The sequence below is a fragment of the Marmota flaviventris genome, chromosome 15 (assembly GCF_047511675.1).
Source record: "Marmota flaviventris isolate mMarFla1 chromosome 15, mMarFla1.hap1, whole genome shotgun sequence".
Lineage (NCBI taxonomy): Eukaryota > Metazoa > Chordata > Mammalia > Rodentia > Sciuridae > Marmota > Marmota flaviventris.
In genome coordinates this window covers 19,943,170-19,966,594 of record NC_092512.1, presented here as the reverse complement: position 1 = coordinate 19,966,594, position 23,425 = coordinate 19,943,170, and the positions used below count along the sequence as shown (strand labels likewise).

The 23,425-nt window shown below is 32.4% G+C and overlaps 1 protein-coding gene across 2 annotated transcripts in view; it reads right to left on the bottom strand.

Annotated features, from left to right (window-relative positions):
- The window catches only part of Taf2 (TATA-box binding protein associated factor 2), an 80,311-nt gene that overhangs the window by 20,230 nt on the left and 36,656 nt on the right, over positions 1 to 23,425 (bottom strand). For both annotated transcript variants that reach the window (XM_071602159.1, XM_071602160.1), the window contains exons 17-21: positions 22,795 to 22,935; positions 19,855 to 19,965; positions 14,761 to 14,954; positions 13,881 to 14,020; positions 11,708 to 11,777 (exon numbers count right to left, since the gene is read on the bottom strand). In XM_071602159.1, coding sequence (XP_071458260.1) covers positions 11,708 to 11,777; positions 13,881 to 14,020; positions 14,761 to 14,954; positions 19,855 to 19,965; positions 22,795 to 22,935 — 656 coding nt within the window. The remainder of the gene's footprint in view (positions 1 to 11,707; positions 11,778 to 13,880; positions 14,021 to 14,760; positions 14,955 to 19,854; positions 19,966 to 22,794; positions 22,936 to 23,425) is intronic.

The window sequence follows — 23,425 nt, the reverse complement described above, 5'->3', positions numbered from 1 at the left end:
TTTCTTCTGCATTTACTCCGTTCACTTTTTTTTATTTTTTAAATTTTAATTTGTTATACATGACAGCAGAATGCATTACAATTAATATTACATATAGAGCACAATTTTTCATATTTCTGATTGTACACAAAGTAGAGTCATATCCTTCATGTCTTTATACATGTACTTAGGGTAATGATGTCCATCTCATTCCACCGTCTTTCTACCCCCATGCTATCTCCCCTGCCCTTTCCTTTTCCCCTTTGCCCTATGTAGAGTTCATCTAATCCTCCCCACTCCATCACATTATGAATCAGCATCCTTAAATCAGAGAAAACATTTGGCATTTGTTTTTTGGGGTCTGGCTAACTTCACTTAGCACTAATATTCTCCAACTCCATCCATTTAACTGCAAATGCCAAGATTTTATTCTCTTTTAATGCTGAATAATATTCCATTGTGTATATATACCACATTTTCTTTATCCATTCATCTACTGAAGGGCATCTAGTTTGGTTCCACAGTTTAGCTACTGTGAATTTAGTTCCAGAAGATCTTTAAAGTAGAATTAATATCAATACTCTTCAATTTATTGAAAAAGAGGGAGCACTTCCAAATTCATTCTATGAGGCCAATATCATCCTGATTCCAAAACCAGGCAAAGACACATCAAAGAAAGAAAACTCTGTTCACTTTTTGGAACTGTAAAGTCTTTTCTCACTTCCTAACACATTTACTTTCCCCCTAATTAAATGTACTTTTATTATCTTTCAGAACTAATTGATTTATATAATTCCTCCCCCACCATTAATGCTAATACAGTCATTACTGCTATAGATGATAAGGTTGACACTTGCCATTTGCTTCAAAGCCATATTCAGTTCATGGTTATTGTTTTTACTATTGACAATTGCCCGAACCAATCTTTCTTTTTTATTGGAGGCAATTAATGCTGAAGACTTCACAGGAGGGACTAGGTATTTACTAAACACTGTATATTGTTTGTTGTTTGCAACCCTTGTTCTGTTGTTTATTTCACCCCATTCTGTGAGGTGCTAGGAACCTATAGGGACACTAAAAGTTCATAGGTTAGAGATTCTGCTGCTGACCTAAACATTCCTTAACATTACTTCCACTCAAGGGAGGAAACCAAAGACTCAAACCAATAAGGACTCAAGGAGGGGAAAAACAAAATGGAGAAGGAACCCAGGTCCCATTCCTTGGCATCTATGTATACATCAAAAACAGAGAGAAGTCCCAGAACAAATAAGATTAAATAATAAAAGAATACCCACAATAAAAGAGGTAGAGGAGTCCATCTGAATTGATGCATAAGACTAAGACATTTGAAAACATGAGAAAACAGGTAAACAGATATCTCAAAATCCACAATCCCCCAACAAAGATCCAGCTGATACTAAGGTGGGTGCAAGCCTAGAGAAAGATTATTTAAAAAAACCCCATTCTTAAAAATGTTCAAAGAACTAAAATAAGACATAAGGAAGGAATTGAGAGAGCAATTACAAAAGATGAAAGAAAACTTTTAAATAGAGTGAAAAGACCAAACAGAATTCCTAGAAATGAAAGATACCATCAATCAAATTAAAAACTCACTTGAAGGCTTCACTAACAGATTAGACTGCAGAGAATATACAACCTTAGCCCTTGAAGACAGAACTTTCGGCCTTAAAGAAAGGCTATATTATGATCTTGAGTACACAGAAGGCAATAAAACAGAAAAAATTATAGGACATGATCAGAATATAAAAGATAACTGGGATAACACTAAAAGACCAAACTTGAGAATCACTGGGATAGAAGAAAACATGGAGATAAAAACTTAAGGCATAAAGAAAAATTTCAATGAGCTAGTTACAGAAAATTTTTCCCATATCAGAAATGGTATAGACATTCACATACAAGAGGCTTACAGGAATGGAATGAAACTGGAAATCAATGATAAAAGAAGGAAGGAAAAATCCTACATCACATGGAAAATGAACAATATGTTACTGAATGATCAATGGGTTACAGAAGATATAAAGGAGGAAATCAAAAAACTCTTAGAGATAAATGAAAATACAGACACAACATATCGGAATCTATGGGACACAATGAAAGCAGTTTTAAGAGGGAAATTCATCGCCTGGAGGTCATTCCTCAAAAAAAGAAAAAACCAACAAATAAATGAGCTCACACTTCATCTCAAAGCCCTAGAAAAGGAAGAGCAAAACAACAGCAAATGTAGCAGAAGGCAAGAAATAATTAAAATCAGAGCGGAAATCAACGAAATGGAAACAATGAAAAAATTGACAAAACTAAAAGTTGGTTCTTCGAAAAATTAAATAAGATCGACAGACCCTTAGCCATGCTAACGAAGAGAAGAAGAGAGAGAACTCAAATTACTAACATACGGGATGAAAAAGGCAACATCACAACAGATACTACAGAAATACAGAAGATAATTAGGAATTATTTTGAAAACCTATATTCCAATAAAATAGACGATAGTGAAGACATCGATAAATTTCTTAAGTCATATGATTTGCCCAGACTGAGTCAGGAGGATACACACAATTTGAACAGACCAATATCAATGGATGAAATAGAAGAAGCAATCAAAAGACTACCAACCAAGAAAAGCCCAGGACCAGATGGGTATACAGCAGAGTTTTACAAAACCTTTAAAGAAGAATTAATACCAATACTTTTCAAGTTATTTCAGGAAATAGAGAAAGAGGGAGCTCTTCCAAATTCATTCTATGAGGCCAACATCACCCTGATTCTGAAACCAGACAAAGACACTTCAAAGAAAGAAAACTACAGACCAATATCTCTAATGAACCTAGATGCAAAAATCCTCAATAAAATTCTGGCGAATCGGATACAAAAACACATCAAAAAAACTGTGCACCATGATCAAGTAGGATTCATCCCTGGGATGCAAGGATGGTTCAATATACGGAAATCAATAAATGTTATTCACCACATCAATAGACTTAAAGATAAGAACCATATGATCATCTCGATAGACGCAGAAAAAGCATTCGACAAAGTACAGCATCCCTTTATGTTCAAAACATTAGAAAAACTAGGGATAACAGGAACTTACCTCAACATTGTAAAAGCTATCTATGCTAAGCCTCAGGCCAGCATCATTCTGAATGGAGAAAAATTGAAGGCATTCCCTCTAAAATCTGGAACAAGACAGGAGATGCCCTCAATCACCACTTCTATTCAATATAGTTCTCGAAACACTGGCCAGAGCAATTAGACAGAAGAAAGAAATTAAAGGCATAAAAATAGGAAAAGAAGAACTTAAATTATCGCTATTTGCGGAAGACATGATTCTATACCTAGAAGACCCAAAAGGGTCTACAAAAAAACTACTAGAACTAATAAATGAATTAGCAAAGTGGCAGGATATAAAATCAACACGCATAAATCAAAGGCATTTCTGTATATCAGCGACAAAACTTCTGAAACGGAAATGAGGAAAAACACCCCATTCACAATATCCTCAAAAAAAAAAAAAAAAAATACTTGGGAATCAACCTAACAAAAGAGGTGAAAGATTTATACAATGAAAACTACAGAACCCTAAAGAGAGAAATAGAAGAAGATCTTAGAAGATGGAAAAATATACCTTGTTCATGGATAGGCAGAACTAACATCATCAAAATGGCGATATTACCAAAAGTTCTCTATAGGTTTAATGCAATGCCAATCAAAATCCCAACGGCATTTCTTGTAGAAATAGATAAAGCAATCATGAAATTCATATGGAAAAATAAAAGACCCAGAATAGCAAAAGCAATTCTAAGCAGGAAGTGTGAATCAGGCGGTATAGCAATACCAGATTTCAAACTATACTACAGAGCAATAGTAACAAAAACAGCATGGTACTGGTACCAAAACAGGCGGGTGGACCAATGGTACAGAATAGAGTACACAGAGACTAATCCACAAAGTTACAACTATCTTATATTTGATAAAGGGGCTAAAAGCATGCAATGGAGGAAGGATAGCATCTTCAACAAATGGTGCTGGGAAAACTGGAAATCCATATGCAACAAAATGAAACTGAATCCCCTCCTCTCGCCATGCACAAAAGTTAACTCAAAATTGATCAAGGAGCTTGATATCAAATCAGAGACTCCGCGTCTGATAGAAGAAAAAGTTGGCTCCGATCTACATATTGTGGGGTCGGGCTCCAAATTCCTTAATAGCACAAGAGTTAATAACAAGAATCAACAAATGGGACTTACTTAAACTAAAAAGTTTTTCTCAGCAAGAGAAACAATAAGAGAGGTAAATAGGGAGCCTACAACATGGGAACAAATTTTTACTCCTCACACTTCAGATAGAGCCCTAATATCCAGAGTATACAAAGAACTCAAAAAATTAAACAATAAGATAACAAATAACCCAATCAACAAATGGGCCAAGGACCTGAACAGACACTTCTCAGAGGAGGACATACAATCAATCAACAAGTACATGAAAAAATGCTCACCATCTCTAGCAGTCAGAGAAATGCAAATCAAAACCACCCTAAGATACCATCTCACTCCAGTAAGATTGGCAGCCATTATGAAGTCAAACAACAACAAGTGCTGGCGAGGATGTGGGGAAAAGGGTACTCTTGTACATTGCTGGTGGGACTGCAAATTGGTGTGGCCAATTTGGAAAGCAGTATGGAGATTCCTGGGAAAGCTGGGAATGGAACCACCATTTGACCCAGCTATTGCCCTTCTTGGACTATTCCCTGAAGACCTTAAAAGAGCGTAGTACAGGGATACTGCCATATCGATGTTCATAGCAGCACAATTCACAATAGCTAGACTGTGGAACCAACCCAGATGCCCTTCAATAAATGAATGGATAAAAAAAAAGTGGCATTTATACACAATGGAGTATTACGCAGCACTAAAAAATGACAAAATCATGGAATTTGCAGGGAAATGGATGGTACTAGAGCAGATTATGCTAAGTGAAGCTAGCCAATCCCTAAAAAACAAATGCCAAATGTCTTCTTTGATATAATGAGAGCAACTAAGAACAGAGCAGGGAGGAAGAGCAAGAGGAAAAGATTAACATTAAACAGAGACATGAGGTGGGAGGGAAAGGTAGAGAAAAGGGAAATTGCATGGAAATGGAAGGAGACCCTCATTGTTATACAAAATTACATATAAGAGGTTATGAGGGGAATGGGAAAAAAAAAAACAAGGAGAGAAATGAATTACAGTAGATGGGGTAGAGAGAGAAGATGGGAGGGGAGGGGAGGGGGGATAGTAGAGGATAGGAAAGGTAGTAGAATACAACAGTTACTAATAGGGCATTATGTAAAATGTGGATGTGTAACCGATGTGATTCTGCAATCTGTATTTCGGGTAAAAATGGGAGTTCATAACCCACTTGAATCTAATGTATGAAATATGATATGTCAAGAGTTTTGTAATGTTTTGAACAACCAATAAAAAAAAAAAAGAGGCTTACAGGACCCCAAACAGACCTAGTCAAATGAAAAGCTCACCAAGACATATCATAATCAAAATGCCTAAATAAAAAATAAGGAAAGGACACAAGAGAGAAACATAAGGTCACATGTAGAGGCAAACCAATAAGGTTCACTTTTGATTTCTCAGCTCAGATCCTAAAATCAAGGAGGGCCCCAAAAGAAAACAACTTTCAGCCAAGCTCAATTTCAAATTCAAGGGAGGAAACAGAAACATTCCATGACAAGAATAAACTAAAAGAATTTATGAGCACCAAACCAGCACTACAAGGAGTACTCAAAGAAAAACTTCACACATAGGAATAGAAAAAGAATTCCCAAAGCCCATAAACAGAGGAAGTTAACAGAAGAATAATCCACTAAATGAGCTCAAAACAGGATAAAATATAGCCGGAAGAAAGAAAGAAAAAAAGAACGAATGAACGAACGAGCAGAAAAACACAAACACATATCCAGACCAATGCTGATTGTTAATAGTCTCAAAGCCCCAACTAAAAGACACATATTAGCAGACTGGATCAAAAAACAAGATACAACAAATTACAAGAGACTCATCTTAAGGGAAAGACAACCACAGGCTGAAGGTTAAAGGATGGAAAAAATATTCCATGCATGGTCCAAGAAAACAAGAAGGAATAGGTATTATCTTATCCAACAAAGCAGAATTCAAGCAAAAATTACTGAAACAAAGGCCACTATATTCTAGAAAGAGTACAATCCAAGAAGATCATATAACGAGGGTAAATATTTAAGCCCCAAATGTTGACACACCCAATTACATGGGAAAAAAATTATTCCTTGACATTAAATTCCATGACACAGACCCTAACACAATAATACTGGGTAATTTCAAAACACCCTCATCACCAACTGGTCACCAAAACATAATATCAAATAAAGATATCTCCAACTTAATCAACATTATAAATAAAATGGAACTAAGGGACATCTACAAAATCTTCCACTCCAAAATAGCTAAATTTACCTTCTTCTTAGCTGCACTTGGAACTTTTTCCAAAATAGATCATATTCTAGACCAAAAAGTAAATCTTAGCCAATACAAAAAAATGTGATATAGTCCCACGCATCCTATCAGATCATAATGGAATGAGGCTAGAATCCAACAGCAAGAAAAATAATAGAAACCACATAAACCATGTAGACTGAACAAAGAAAAAATAAACCAAAGAATAAATCAAGAAATTCTTATAAATGAACAAGAATAAAGATACAACATATTAAAATCCCTGAGAGAATATGAAAGCGGTTCTACGAGGAATATTTAGAGCACTGAATTCATAGTTAAAAATTAGAACCAAGTAAATAAGCTTATGCTCTACTTCAAGGCCTTAGAAAAAGAACAAATTAACCCCCAAACCAGTAGAAGAACAGGAAATAATTAAGATCAGAGACAAAAATGAATGCAACTGAGCATGAGAAAACAATACCCAAAGATCAATGCAAGGAAGAGTTGGTTCTTTCAAAAGATAAGATTGAAAAACCCTTAGCCAAACACAAAACAAGGGAGGGGGGGTGGGTAATAATAGGAATCCATTGGATTAGACAAAGGGAAATGAAAGGAAGAGAAGGGGGAGAGGAAATAGGAAAGACAGTAGAATTAATTGGACACAACTCTTCTGGCCATGCATTTGAATACACAACCAGAGTAATTCGGCATCATGTACAACCACAAGAGTGGGATTCAAAACAGAATAAGTTATTCTCTATGTATATATAATTTGTCAAAACACATTCTACTGTCATATATAACTAAGAACAACAGTAACAACAACAACAACAAAACCCTTAGGCCAACTAACCAAAAGAGTAAGAAGATACAAATCAATGAGATCAGATATTAAAAAAAGACAAAAATTAAGTAATGAAATTGAAACGGCAATTAAAAGCCTTCCAAAAAAGAAAAACCCAGACCTGCTGGATTCTCAGCTGAGTTCTACCAAACCATTACAGAAAAACAACAATCTTTCTCAAATTATTCCAGGAAACTGAAAGAAAACATTCCTAAACATATTTTATAAAGCTGGTATAACCCTGATACCAAAACCAGATAAAAACACATGAAGGGAAGAAAACTACTGACCAATATCTCTAATGAACACAGATGTAAAAATCCTTAATAAAATATTAGCAAACTACATTCAAAAATATCAAAAAGATAATATAACATGAACATTCCAGGAATGCAAGGTTGGTTCAACATATGCAATCAATAAATGTAATTCATCACTTAAACAGAATTAAGGACAAAAAGCACAAATAGACACAGATAAGGCCTTTGATAAAATCCCACTGCCAATCACCATAAAAAATGAAGCTAAATCAAAACAAACAAAAAAAATTAAACACTCTTTCAGGAGAAAAAGCAGTCAATGCAAGTTTGCCCCCTTAAAGAATTGATGCATTCTATTCATAAGTATGCTTAATTACAAAATGGGAGGATAATTCCATGACACTATTAATACAAAGCCCACATAACTATTCTTTCTACTAATGTACAAAAGGAAATATAAGCATAGAAATAACTGAAGAGCAATAAATCAGAATAGTAAGAATTATTGTTTTCTAGCTATAACAATTATAAGCTACTATACAGCTTTCTTCTTAATATATTGATTCTGCATTTTTTCAAAATTTGTATATTTTAGAAAGTCACTCTCATTGATACTCTGTAATTCCAAAATTTTAAGTTTTAATTTAAAACAAACCTAGGTTTACATATTTAGTTAAAAGCTAAGTATCTAAATTTATTCTTTTAATTTTAACAGACATATTAAATCAAAAGCAAATTTCATGGGAAAAAGAAGTGCTAATAGTTTGTCAGGTGATTATAAAAACTAACCAAAATGCATTTATTTAGTTTAATTGGAAAAATATAATAAAAAGCAGGTATAGAATCTGAAAATTCTCTACTAAGAGTAGATTATACAAGAAAAATGGTTATCCCTGTCCCTACATTTGTGACATCAATCACACAGAAGACCACATACTTTCCTAAACATTCTTTTCCTGGTTGTTGGTTCTAAGATTAAACTCAGGAGGAGCTTAACCAGTGAGCCACATCTCCAGCCAATTTTTGGTTGTTGTTTTTGTTTTTTTCTGAAACAAGGTCTAAGTTGTTCAGGCTTACTTTGAACTTGTGATCCTTCTGCCTGAGCCTCCCAAGTTGCTGCTGGGATTACAGGTGTGTGCCATGATGTCTATCCTTAGCCATTTTTATATGATTATATATCTTAAAATTTTTTCCAACTAGTTGTCACAACAGAAATAAAATAAATTAAGTTTAAAACATATATACACACACATACATGTATGTTTATGTAATATATATGTGATTAGAGAAAAAAGGAAAAAAAATATCCGTTTTTTAACATGTATTTGACCAATTATGTACAAAGCAATGTGTTATGTGTCAAATATACAATGGCAGAAGGAGATAAGGCCCCTGCCTTTCAAGAGTTATATTCCAGCTGTACTCCAAAAATAATCAATAATCAAACTATAAAATCAATACTTAATAACTAGTCCAGAGAGTCAAGGAAGTTCCCCTGCATCAATGATATTCTAAAGTGACAAACGTAATTATGAAGGGGAAATAAAAGAAAAAGAAAAAAATTCATTTTCTTTACTTCTGACTTTAAGGTTTTACCTCAAATTCCTTTAGATAATTTTGATCACAAATCAAGAACTATGAAATTTATCTAACTCTAACCAAAGGAGTAATTCTGACATATAATAATAAAAGCAGGAATAGAAAATCTACATACTTTAAAATTTTTAATAAAGTACTTTTTTTTTGGTGGTGGTGGTATTTGGGATTGAACCCAGGGCCTCATCCATGCTAAGCATGAGCTCTACCACTGAGCCACATCTACAGCCCTAGTAAAGGCAATTTTTACTATGAGTTTAATAATCCACCAAAGACCATAAAAATAAAATGCTTATGTTTGGGCCAGGAGAGGAAAATGCTACCGATTTTAAGAGAAAAACTTATCTGTCTTAATATTAAGAATTCTGTCCAATTAATACAAACAAATATAGACATTCTATATGGCAATTATATAATGAGGTTTTAAAAAATACCAGGATGAAGAGAAAAAGAAAAAGTTCATATTCAAAGTATACAAAATGGGGCTGGGATTGTGGCTCAGTGGTGGAGTGCTCGCCTACCGCAGGCGGGACCTGGGTTCGATCCTCAGCACCACATAAAAATAAAAAATAAAGGCATTGTGTTGTGTCCATCTACATCTAAAAAAAAAAAAAAAAAAAAAAAGTATACAAAATGGAGAAACACAAAAGTCCCAAACACTTAAAAATATGTTGAATTTTTATAACTATGTGTATAAACTACATGCTAGATGATATTAATGTCCCTAAATTTCCCTGATAGTGATATAAATGAACCACATCACTTGAGACCAAGACAAGAGGAACCCAAGCTCAAAACCAGCCTGAGAAACTTGGTAAAGACCTATCTCAAAATAAAAAAATAAACAGATAAAAGGCTGCAGATGTAGCTCAGTGGTTTAGCACTTGCCTAGCATGTGCCAGGCCCTGAGTTTAAGACCCCAGTGCCTGAAAAAAAAAGCTAAAACAATAAAAAATATATATTTAAAAAGACTTTCTATTCAAACTATAAATCACAGGATTCTTAAAATATGAATGCTTCTTAACAGTTTCAAACAGTATTCCAAAAACAATTGTTTAGATTATATGGTAAAAAGTTTATACAGTAATTTTAAATATTACAAAATTATGATAATCTGCTACAAAGTCTTTGAAAGAAATGCCTTTAAAACAGATCCCAGAAATATGTGTGTTAATCTAAGTTATGTTAATGAAAACTGAAGACAAATGAATGAATACCCGATCCTACTGGCTATCAGCAGGATCTTTATGATAAACTGCCAAATGCACATACTCTGTTGGATAAAACAGGAGGCTGGTTTCCCAAACCTGTATTTTAAAACAGGTAATTATGAGGGTTTTCTTTTTTCATGTCAATCTTATATTAGCATATTGATCTCAAGGAAAACATACTTAAAATACAAGTTAGATCGCAAATCAAGAACTATGAAATCTTAAAAATTCTTTTTAGTTATAAGCAAACTTTTGCACAAAGAATTTAACAATCATCATCACTTAAAGTACTGGACTATAAGGTCACTTAACCAAGAGCTCATTATTACAAACAATGTGAAAATTTTTTTTAAATATTTATTTTTTTTAGTTATAGGTAGACACAGTATCTTTATTTTATTTTTATGTGGTGCTGAGGATCGAAACCAGTACCTCAGGCATGCCAGGCGAGCAACTCTCTCTGAGCCACAATCCTAGCCCCAACAATGTGAAAATTTGTTAGTCAAAGACCAATCTCTGTGTTCACTTCTCATGCTCACATGCATTCTGGTGAGGTGGTTAGAAGGTAAGGTTTTACTTTCTGTCATTTTAGGAGATTGTAAGACAATTAAGGTCTCAGAGTCTTATGTCCTCATTTCTAATTGGAAAGCTATAATTTATTTCTCAGCTTTAAATTCTGTTCTACAAAGTCATAATATTAAACCAAACAAAAATCTGTTAACTATTTTCAAAGAAAAAAAAACACAGAAATGGTTAAATGGACTCATCTCAATATCCTATGAACATACTACCTTGTAAAAGAAAGCAGCAGAAATGAAGAAAATGACTAGAAGAGGATTTAAAAATAAAAGTAATTACTATGTCAGGATTGGAATTTTATTTTTTCCTCATGTTCTAAAATTTTAATAATATTATCTTTAAAAATATTCCAAAATTGAGATTGTGAGACAAATAGGAAAAAAGGGACCCCCAAAACACTGCTCTTAATTACTCTCAAAATTGTAAAAATCAATGAGTACAGAGGTCTTATAACTTGGGATTTGTAAGGAATAAAATCCATATTCACTACAAACTATTACATAAGCTTTTCTTTAAGTTACCATAGAAAACACACTGAAAATTACAGGGAATAAACTTTGTTAGCAATCTATTTTAAAAAACGTTTTCCTAAAGGCAAATCAAATTTTAGAAAATGAAATTTTAAAAAAGATACAAATATATGCTTAACAAGTTCCCATATTTTAAAAAACTCATCTCTTCTGTATATAATCTGAAATTATTCAATTTACTCCAGGACTTACAAAAATAAAATATTATAGTACATAAACTAACCTCACATAGGGTACAGGGTCATTCTGAATCATATTAAGAAGCCACTGCAATTCTTCGTAACTCCTGTCCACTGAAAATAAAATTGAGGAAATATAGTTGTAGTTAATTAAAACAAATTAAAGTACAAGTGATAAGCAGGGAGTTTATATATATTTCATTCGTAGGATTCTGCTTTAGCTGGATTTCCATTCAAAGTTGAAGGCTACAATCAAGCTCTTATACTTTCTTAGATTTTTTTTTTATGCAATTTTATATTGCATAAAATTGTATAACATTCTTAAGAAAGAAATGTTTCACAAATGTAAACTAAATTTTATTTTAGAAGCATTGTTAGACATCACTAGTTCACTTCACACATTCATCAAGTTTGAGTTATAATCTGATTTATAGCCAGGTCAGTGGAAAATTATCTTTGGGAGTTTTCTTCTTAAGAATGTTATACATTTTTATGTTTATAATTTTGTAAGTATTGTGACATACATAACCAAGACACAAAATAGTATCAACTACATATTCTTTACCAAAGTTCAAATCAATGGCAAACACACCATAAAGCCAATTATAATTTATTGAGTCCTAAATTAAAGATGATTAACTAGATAAAATCTTTGTAAACAGAATTATTTCTTAAATGCTTACAGAGAGGCTTGATACCCATTGGTATCTCAACTGTATTATAGAGAACGATCAACTTTTTGTCCACACAGTTTCTTTCACTTTGAGACCAAAGAGTAGTCTTAATTTTTCAGTACAATATAAAACACAATAAAAAAGTGCTATTAATATAACTGACATAAAATTATTCACTATTACTATTCATCTTTTCAACATGTTTCACTTTTATGATTTGAAAAGCTTTTAAATTTTATTCCCAATAGTTGTCATTTCTTTTAATTTGACAACCAACTGTTTAAACTTAAAATTTAAAAAACAGTGAAGTCTGGGGATTCATGGTTTACATTTAAGCAAATTACATTATATTTTAATCATTAGTTTAACATTCTTTTGGAAACCATAATATTAATATCTACTTCATTTCAGGTTTATAAAGACATTATACCATTCATACATCTTGGGAAACAAGTTGGGCATACCAGCAAATTTGTTGGACCTTAAGACTTCCTTTTCATAGTTGGATGAGAAGTTTAGCATACTTAAATTTCTTTACTCTTCCCATATTTTAAATAATCTTGACTTCTAGATGTAGACTACATTTATATGTTTCTTCGACTTGCATATTCTTTTAAAAGAAATGTTTTACAAATGTAAACTAAATTTTATTTTAGAGGCATTGTTAGACATCAATAGTTCACATATTCACCAAGTTTGAGTTATAATCTGATTCACAGCCAGGTCAGTGGAAAATTATCTTTGGGAGTTTTCTTCTTAAAATGTTATATAGGAGATGTACTTCTAATTCTATAAGGCTACCTTAACACATTGTCACTATTTAGATAGCAGTTTTCCCCTAAAACTTACATAGCAATTTTTCACTTGTCTTTGAATCTTCATGTTCTGAAGAATTTACAAGCCACACTATTCTTTTACCTTGTACAAAAATATGGTTCTGATATTCCTAAGAACTTTTGTCCTTAACCTGAAAAATTGAAATTTCATCAAAATATAGCTTAACCCAGTTTAATTTACACCCTTTCAGAGATTTCTATTATTATTGCTTTTCTTCCAATCCATTTCATTTTTCATGACTTCTTCCTTACGTTTTCACTACTTTTCCTCATCTGAATTTTCAAAAATGTTTTAACATATATTATTCTTTTATTCATTTTTTGGCCTTCTTTTACATCTTTTTGACTTTGTGAAAAATTGCCTAATTTCCCTACTGAAATTCCTGTTTATGTCTTCTGCTATTTTCGGATATAATTTTTTTCAAGGGTATGTTGCCTCCACTTCTTAGAAATTTCCAAAAAAATCTCCATTAAAAAAAAAAAACACATATAATTAAATCTATAGAAAACACTGACTTCTCAAAAAAGCCATAGATACCTATAATTTTATTCTTTTCTCTCATTTATCAATTTTTATGTGAATTCTACATTTTATCAAAAATTCTTTCAAATTCAATGTCACAAATTTAAAATTAAAATATCTATATTGTAGACTTGCTTTAAAAAGTATTTCTAAAATGACATAGCGTCTATCTTTAAAACATTACCTTTAGTATAATCAACAACTGCTTCCAAAGCTGCTATCCTGATGTCTACAAAGTGACCGTATTCAGCGTAAGACTTAAAAAGAGCTGGATCACTTGGCACATGTCCATTCTTCTGAAGTACCCGTATGGCTCTCAAGCAACTATGAAAGAAATTTTCAGTTAACTACTTTCATTGAGGTATTTTGAAACAAATTTGTTTTCTAGATAGCAGAGATTCCTTTATCATAGTAAATCTAAAAAGAGATGATTTGAATCCACATTCGATTTTGTAATATTCAATTTTTTCTATGATACATTTTTTAAATAACCAGATCCTACTTAAACAAATTTCAAAATTTATGGAAATTTAAGTTTGATGTATCATTACAACAGAAGAACTGTTCAGAAAGTATTTAGCATAAAATATAATTTATATTAAGTATTTTCTCCAAAAGCTTTAATAATATAGTTTAGTCATTTTATAATGGAAAGTTATATTATAACGTTATTATATAAAAGGTTACATGTAAACTGAATATAAAAATATATAAGATAATCATGAGTAATTACAAAGTTCTGTAATTATAAAAGGGAAACATTTAGGTTATTTTTCAAATATTAAAAATTTATACGTAGATAAAAGAATCACAGAATTAAAATTTTTCCCTTTTATTTCCCAATTTATCTGATGAAAATAAATTTATTTTATACTTATAAAAATAAATATGGGACTGGGACTGGGGCTCAGTTGTAGAGTGCTTGCATCACATGTGTGAGGCACTGGGTTCGATCCTCAGAGTCACATGAAAATAAATGAATAAATAAAGATATTGTGTCCATCTACAACTAAAAAAAATATTTTAAAAACAAATAAATATGTTCAAAGAAAATTTAATGCTACCTGACAGTGATAGTATGTCTATAACTTGGAAGGAGTTTTTCCATATTCAAAAACCTGGTGATTTCTTCAAGAATTAGTCGCACATCAGGATTTAAGTTATCCAGGGTTCTAACTTCATTATTCACACTAACTGCAGGTGTAACAGAGTTGGCCAGAGCATCAATCATTTCTGCACGATAATAGTTATCTGAAAACTAAGTCAAAGAATAATTAACAGAAGAAAATTCTTCTAATGAAAACTTAATATGAATTACTTAAAAACACAATTTATCTGAAGATCTAATCCAGTTCTCTAGTAAATATTCAACTCTGGCCTTTGCATAGATAGAGTCATACTTCGGAAAAAGAGTAAAAGAAATTTATTAATCAGTGACTCATTACTTTACCAAATAAATATTTACTCTGCAAAACACTCTCATAGCAATCTAGCTAGATCCTCTAAAAGGAAACCATGGTCCACGGGTGCTTCTGTAACACAAAGCTTCTAATCAGCTATTTAATGTTCTACTTTAATATATAAAAATACAACCAAGGATCACCACATATTTGAGGAAGGCTTCAACATGAAAAAGAAGCACTATGATAGGCAGGAAGCTGTGGTTCAGAAAGGAAAAAAAAAAAAAAAATGCTGGGCAACTTTAGCAACTTAGTAAGGCTGTAAGCAACCTATTGAGGCCCTGTCTCAAAATTTAAAAAAGGGATAAGAATTGGCTCAGTGGTTAAGCACCTTTGAGTTCAATCCCTGGTACCAAAAAAGAAAATTTAAAAAAGACATAAGAAAAGAACTCAGAACAAAAAAGCAACTTGTAAGATATAGAGCATGGAAGGACCAGAAAAAAATCTTCAGTAAGGGACAAAAGAAAAATTCATGAATTATCATTAATATTATTTGAGTAATTATCAATGATATGTATTCCAACAGCATAACATTCCTTTTTTTTCAGCTTCCAAGTTGTTATTTTATCAGATTGTTTAAAGGTTAAATTTATTCTCATTTGCAATCCAAAATAGTTACTTGAAGTCTGCTGGTGTGTATGTGTGTGTGTGTGTGTGTGTGTGTCTGTTTACTTTTATCAGTTATTTGTCTTCTAAACTCTTTGGCACAATTTTCTGGGGGCGTTCAGACTGCCACAATTCAAGTCAGGAGAGCTTTTCTTTTGTGCTGCTAATTTCAAGCATTTAAATTTGGGTTGTGGCTTTTTTGTCTTTGAAGTCTGCATTCTTTTTATTTATTTATTTACATGAGCTCTATTATTATTATTGTTGTTGTTGTTTGCATTACAATTCTTAATACACCTTTATACCACAATTTATCATATCTCTGTATATAAGATATGTTGACACCAAATTCACATCTTCATACATGTATTTTGTGTAATGATGAGGGTCTCCTTCCACCATCCATGCAATTCTCCTTCTCCCTCCCTTTCCCTCCCACCTCTCTTCCCTATCTAGAGGTAATCTTCCTCCCATGCTCTTCCTCCCTATCCCATTTTGAGTCACCCCCTTATAGCAGAGAAATGGATGGCATTAGAGCAGATTATGCTAAGTGTAGTTAGCCAATCCCAAAAAAACAAATGCTGAATGTCTTCTCTAAAGTCTGCATTCTTTATCTGTAACAATAGTACTTTTATTTTTTTTATATCCTCTAACTCCAGAGTTTTATTTTTCTCCCCCTTCACTCCTACTTCTATATTCACAGTTGAACCATATTATTAGGAAAGGCACCCTGATGAAAAGATCAAGATTAGGAGCTCTGACCATTTGTCAGTGTTTTCCCTAAAATAATTAAAAAAAAAAAAAAAACCCAAAAAACAAAAAAACCTAAAGAGCATCTTTCCTTTTTTCCCCCTCTTTTTTACATGTCTTGTGCAGCATCAGTAGACAGAACTTCGGTTCATTTTATGAAATGCAACATCTAACCCCTTGTTTTCTGGGAAAAAGAAACTGCAATAAATTTAAGTTGATAATATAAACACCACCTCACTTCACACATATTCATTCTCAGACTGTAATAATCCTTCACTCTCCTTCTAGCCTGCACGTGTACAATACCATGTGGCAAAGGTACAGCCACAGGTGGGCTTGAGAACCAGGCTTATTCCAATAACATTACTTTTAAAGAAAGAAATATGCATAGAAAAGCACCAAACATTAAATTGTGCCCAAATTCAGAAATCCTGCCAGTATGAAGATAACTACGGGCTGGGGTTGTGATTCAGTGATAGAGCACTTAGCATGTGTGAGGAGGCACTGGGTTCAATTCTTAGCACCACATATAAATAAATGAATAAAATAAAGGTCCATCAACAACAACAACAACAAAAAAATATATATATAAAAATTTTTTAAAAAGGAGTGTTATATGTACATACACATTCATATACATACTTTCTGACTTACACACATATACACCTTCTTAAACACACTTATCTTCTGAGTCAGTAAGCATCCACAAATAATTTTAATGTATAGTCAGAATAGCCACTAGCAATAGAAAATAAACTTGACTTTCTTTCCAGTTTCATTAACTCTGATAATTCTATGCTTCAGCTTTGCTAAGGAACTGTGTATGAAGTAAAATAATAGGAGAAGTAGTGCTATGTTGGGCAAGTACTCTACCACTGACTATACTCTCAGTTCTTCTGTTTTTTTTTTTAAAGAAATGTAACCATGCTTGTTTTTTATTTTTTAAATTAAATCTAAGCTTGATTTTTCAAAAATGATGCTGATGTACAGTGTTCATTTATCAACTACTTAGTAAATTCTTGGTACCATAATAAGTGCTTTTCTTACTGTCTTATTTTTTATAACATTATTTCATGGCTATTTTAATATAACATTCATAAAGGAAAAAAACTTCAATGAAACCTAACAAGAAAAAAAAATGGGCTTAACTAAATATAAAAAACAATTTGGAAGTCAAATCCACAAAGATTAAAACAGTAATTTAAAAAAATCATGGTAATTATGTTTCTATGGGCATATTGAGTGCTTTCCCAAGTAGGCCACACAGTTTAGACTGGTAGGTAGAAAAACTTTCTTCAAATTAAGAACTTTGAAAGGAAATAATGAGAAATATAGCCAGTTAAATTCCATTAGATTAAATTTCCCTGGGAACTAGTTACCCAGCTATGTACTGACTGAAATAAAACATCAGATGAAATTAAAGATTTCACCCAGTGTTTTATTCCAATTTAGTGTTAAGTTAGATGAAAATCTTAGACACTTAAATGAAACAATAATGCAAGAAAAATAAGCAAATGCTTGTTACAATGGGTCTGACAACACAAGCTACTCATTTAAAAAAGCCAGACCCATGAGAAAGGTAACTAAAAGTTATCCTTGGAATTCTATGACCCTAATGTCCCTTTTCTGGGTGACACTGATGATCACCTCATCCCAGCGATAAAGTCAAAAAGTATTCAAAAATAGCAAGAAAAATGAAACCTATTGAAATGTATTCTTTTAAAACACTTAAGTTTTAAGGAGACTTTTAAAATTTGTTCTTTATAGATATACACAATAATAGAGTATATTTTGACATATTATACATACATAGAATAAGTATAACTTTTTCCAATTAGGATCTCATTATTGATTGGTTGTGTATTTATATATAAGAATAAGAAAATTATGACTAATTCATTCTATTGTCTTAAGAACACTTTTAAAATATTATTTAAAAAGGCAAAATTTGTCTTCTTAATTTTCATAAAAAGTCATCTTCTTTTAACTAGAAATCATTATGTTAAGTGAAATAGCCAAACTCAGAAGATCAAGAGTATATGTTCTCTCTCATATGTGGAAGCTAGAAAGGAAAAAGGAAAAGAAAGAGGGAGGGTGGATCTTATGAAAATTAAAAGGACATAAGTAGAGGAAAGGGACCAGTGGGTGGGAGGTAGGAAGATAGCAAAGAAGGAATGGGGAGTGATACTAGCCAAATTATATTGTTACATTGTACGCATGTATGAATATGTAACAATAAATCCCATCATTATGTATAACCATAATGCACCAATAAAAATGTGGAAAAAAATAATCTTTTAATAGTGCTGACTTCATTTTTTTACTGTTACAGCATTTTATTAAACTTCATAATTTTGTTCTACCAGTCACATGTGTCTTTGTATGTGATGTTCCTTCAATCCGAAATGACCTTCCTAAATTAGCCCTATTCATAAACAGGGAAAGTCCTATTCATCTTTATGATTCAGTTTGAAGCTCACTACTTCTCTACAAAACTTCCCTACGTATTTGGAAGCTGGCACTACTTCCTGAGATGCCCCAAGAAATTATGTATACTTCCATCATGGTAGTTATCCTGAATGACTTGTGTTTACTTATCTGATTACCTACTAGATTTAGTCCTTGAGGGCCCCAAATCAGACCATGATTATGTAAGAGTTGTTCAATAAATGTTTAATGAATAAATGAAGTTCCAGAAGATGTCAACTGTGTCTTCTATTTAAAATTGTACATTGCCTATTATAACATATATTCACAAAAATGCTTGATTATTAGACTGATAACCAGTAAGATGAAAAAACCTTTGAAGGATAATATCTAATAACAATTGCTAAGTAAATGAATACAAACATAAAATGATTTAAAAAAACACGACAACATCAAATTAACCAATGAACAAGTTAATCCCAAGCTTCCAAGCGGTAACTGCTTATAAAAGGTATCATTTTATTTATTTTTATTAAAAGAGTAAAAATAATATTGTGCTGCCAGACTTCATCAAACCAAATTTTAGCTGGCTCTCCCAAATATAATGCACTGCTATCTCCCTACAAGAAATTTGAGGAACACTTAAAAATTCACTGGTTATTCTAATAAGTAATGTTTCTAAGACTTTAACTCTAGAAATTTCAAGTATCATGGACTCAACAATGATTATACAGACAAATATCTCTTTCCTTTCTTCCTTTTTTTTTTTTTTGGTGGTGTTAGGGATTGAACCCAAGGCCTTGCACATGCTAGGCAAGAACTGCACCACTGAGCAACACCCCTAGTCCCCTAAAAATTTCTTTAAGAACAAAGTATCAATGGTTAGATTTATAATATCTATTAAGAAAAGTTTCTTACCTTATTTTTCCTGTTGTCATTGTACTTGATTAAGTCTAAAATAAATGTTAAGACTTCTTTGGGACAAAGGTTATGAACATCCCTTAATAAAGCCATTGCAACTGGCATAGTCTAAAAATTAAAAAAAAAAAAAATTTAAGCATATAACCCAAATTTTTCATTATGACAATTTTTTGAACTATATGTAGAAAAAAAATTACTGTAGAGTTGACATACATATGTGGATAGAGCCTAACCCCTTGGCTCCCACTTATTCCCATTGAGAACATCTCTCTAAGCATTCTAAGAACTTGGTAGGAAACCAAAAGAGAACTGTATGACTGGATGTACTATGTAGGACATGAACCTGTGAGTTCATTTGCTATAGGAAAATATATTTCATGTAAATTATATAAACTCAGTTCTGAATGATACAGAGGAAAGGAACAGACTTTAGCATTGGTCATTATTCAATTCCTAACTCCACTCTTACTACCCTGTAGTGTTTTTTAGCTAGTTGCTTACTAAATAGGAACCTTGTTTACCTGTAAGCATTTTTAGGGTTAAATAAATAGTGGTTGGAGTTAGATTGCATACAATAGTGCTCAATCTCTATTATTCTCCAGTACTACCTAACCCTGAGACTAAGGAAAAATAGTATGTTATCTGAAACCTAACCTACCTTTTCCCCTTTTCAAAATTTTCAAGTGCAATTTTTCTATGTAAACAGAAACATTACTCAAATAGTGGTACACCCTAGGCAAACTGCAGATATCCTTAGTACATGGCAAGATTTGCACTATCCCATCTAAACTGGGAGGGCAGAAAGAAGAATGGCTCATTTTTCTTGCTCGAAGGAGCAAAGGCAATGGAAGCAACAACAGTGTTCAGATTCTGTAAAATAAACTGAGGGAAAGTTTCTTTTCCATAGAAATATCTATACTACACAGTTCTGTTCTCTCTCTATCCCACCCACTACAAGTATTATAAGAAAAGTCAATTAGTCTAAAAAGGATTAGCTTTCCAAGTTTTTTGACTGCAATAAGAAATATATTTTATAACACAATCTAACACATGCGCACACATTTAGAAGCAATGTATATAAACTAAAAAATAAAAGGCTTATAATGAACCTCATCACACATGATACATTCTGACACTGGTTATTCTGTTTTATTTAAAAAAATAAAAAGCAAACAACAAACAAAAACTTCTAAATTAATTTCAAGGTCCCTCACAAACTGTCCACAACTCTAATTTGAAAGATATTCAGAAGTACAATAGTGTAATCCAGAGCATTCAGAAGTACAATAGTGTAATCTTGGCTGTTTCACAGACTTGTGAAAGTTAATTTCTGTGTTAACTTTCACAAGTCTGTGAAACAGCCAAGAACTGGGCAATATGTTTGAGTACTTATTATCCAATGTTCAGTTCTTAAAATAAAACAAGATGCCACACACTTCTTTGATCACACCTATTTGCCTTTCCCTACAGCTGGGTCATCCTCAACCTATTCTACTAATGAAATTTATATAATTATACCATGATGGCCCCTCTCAACAGGCACCCCAATGTTACCAGAAATCCTTTACTATTCATTATATTGTACATAAATCAACTTGTCTAACATACTCCTCAATATACCTTTTTACTTGTTTTTAATGTGCTTTTCACCTTCTTTAGAAAAAGGAATGTTCCTATCTTTTTTACAATTCTTCTCCTAGTTGTGTTCTCTCCCCTACTAACACCTTCAAAATTTATTCCATCACCTCTCTTTTACATTTACTTTCTCTCACTTAAAAAAAATTTTTTTCTTTCTTTTGGGTACTGGGGATTGAACTCAGTGACCCTTGACCACTGACCAAATCCCCAGCCCTATTTTGTATTTTATTTAGAGACAGGGTCTCACCAAATTGCTTAGCACTTCACTTTTGCTGAGGCTGACTTTGAACTCCAGAGTCTCCTGCCTTAGCTTCCCAAGCTGTGGGGATTATGGGTGTGTGCCACCTCACCCAGCTCACTTAAATATTTCATATCTTTCTCTCCACCAATTCTTTTTCTTTGCCCCAAACATGTCTTGGTTTACTTTTTCCTCTTTACAAATTAAACATAAAATGTCCTCTCTTCAACTTGGCTTAATCCTCAACACAGTTTTCTTTCTCATATTCTTCAACTAAAATCATGAAAGAATACGCTTCATTATTTTTCTCCACTTCAACTTCACTCCTTTCTATTTCAATCTAGTAATCTGATCTCTGACTTCATTTTTACATCACTCAAAAAACTACAAATGATTTCCTCATCACCCAAAGGCTGACCACACTCTCATTCCTCTATCCTTTCCTAAAACAGTAATTCTAACCACACTATGTCACCACTTTCTAAATTATCATTTACAGAAAACTTACTAATGTAATCAGTGCAGTAAAAAGCACTTTACATAGTTATCTTATTTAATTCTAAAACAGATAAATTTTAAATTGAGCAAATAGGCTTTCTAAGTTAAAAACTTTTAGATTAAGAAACTTGTCCATGTGTAAACTGGTGGTGAATTATAGAACTGGGACAAAAACTGGAGGCCTATGCTGTATTGTTCCTGACATGGATATGCCTGTCACATTCTAGAAGGACTACAATCAGAAAGCCTTACCAATTCCTCCATTCACCAGAGAACCAACCAAAGACAAGTCATCCATTTCTACTCACTTGAGTACAATATAGATAGTGAGTTACTTGTATAAAATTCATTTTTAAAACTCAAGAAAAAAATCAAAATTAAAGTTCTGGAAGAAATATTACAAGATCAAAAGCAGACTTGTAATTAAAAAAAAGTAAACACATTATTTGAACAGTTTCCAAGTTAAACTACAATATACAGATTATGGCATTAAAGTCCTAAAGGCAAGCATAAATAAAATTAAATGTAAAAAAAAAATCATTAGAATAGAACATAAACTGTACCTTTTGTAGAAAATAACTTTGAAAGCTCATGAAGTTGTTTGTTTTCACAATATTTGGACAAGTTTTACAACAAAACATTCTAGTAAAGAGTGACTTCATGGCTGGTGGTCCTGTCCACGTGCTTACCATTGAATTTGCAATCTGCAAATAATCAGAAAATGAAGTATTTTTCCATCACCACTACAAACATTTTTAAATCAATAAAATATCTTTATGAAAGCCAATACTATATTTCTTTTAAATTAATAAAATTTGAGCCAGGCACAATGGCACACACCTAAAATCCCAGCAGCTTGAGAGGCCGAGGCAGGAGGATCACAAGGTCAAAAGCAGCCTCAACAACTTAGCAAGATCCTGCCTTTACAAAAAAAAAAAAAAAAAAGGCTGGGGATGTGGCTCAGTGGATCAATGTCCCTGGGTTCAACCCCTTGCATGAAAAATAAATAAATAATCACACACACACAAAATTTGTCCTTTTATTATCATCTCCAAGAATATATACAAACCCACCCTCCAAAAATAATTCTTATGTACACTTATAGTTATTTTCCACAACTTAATTTTTAAACTGCAATAATCAAGAAATATGTTTGCAAAAGGCTTCTTCTTTGAGTAAGTTTGTCTCCATCCA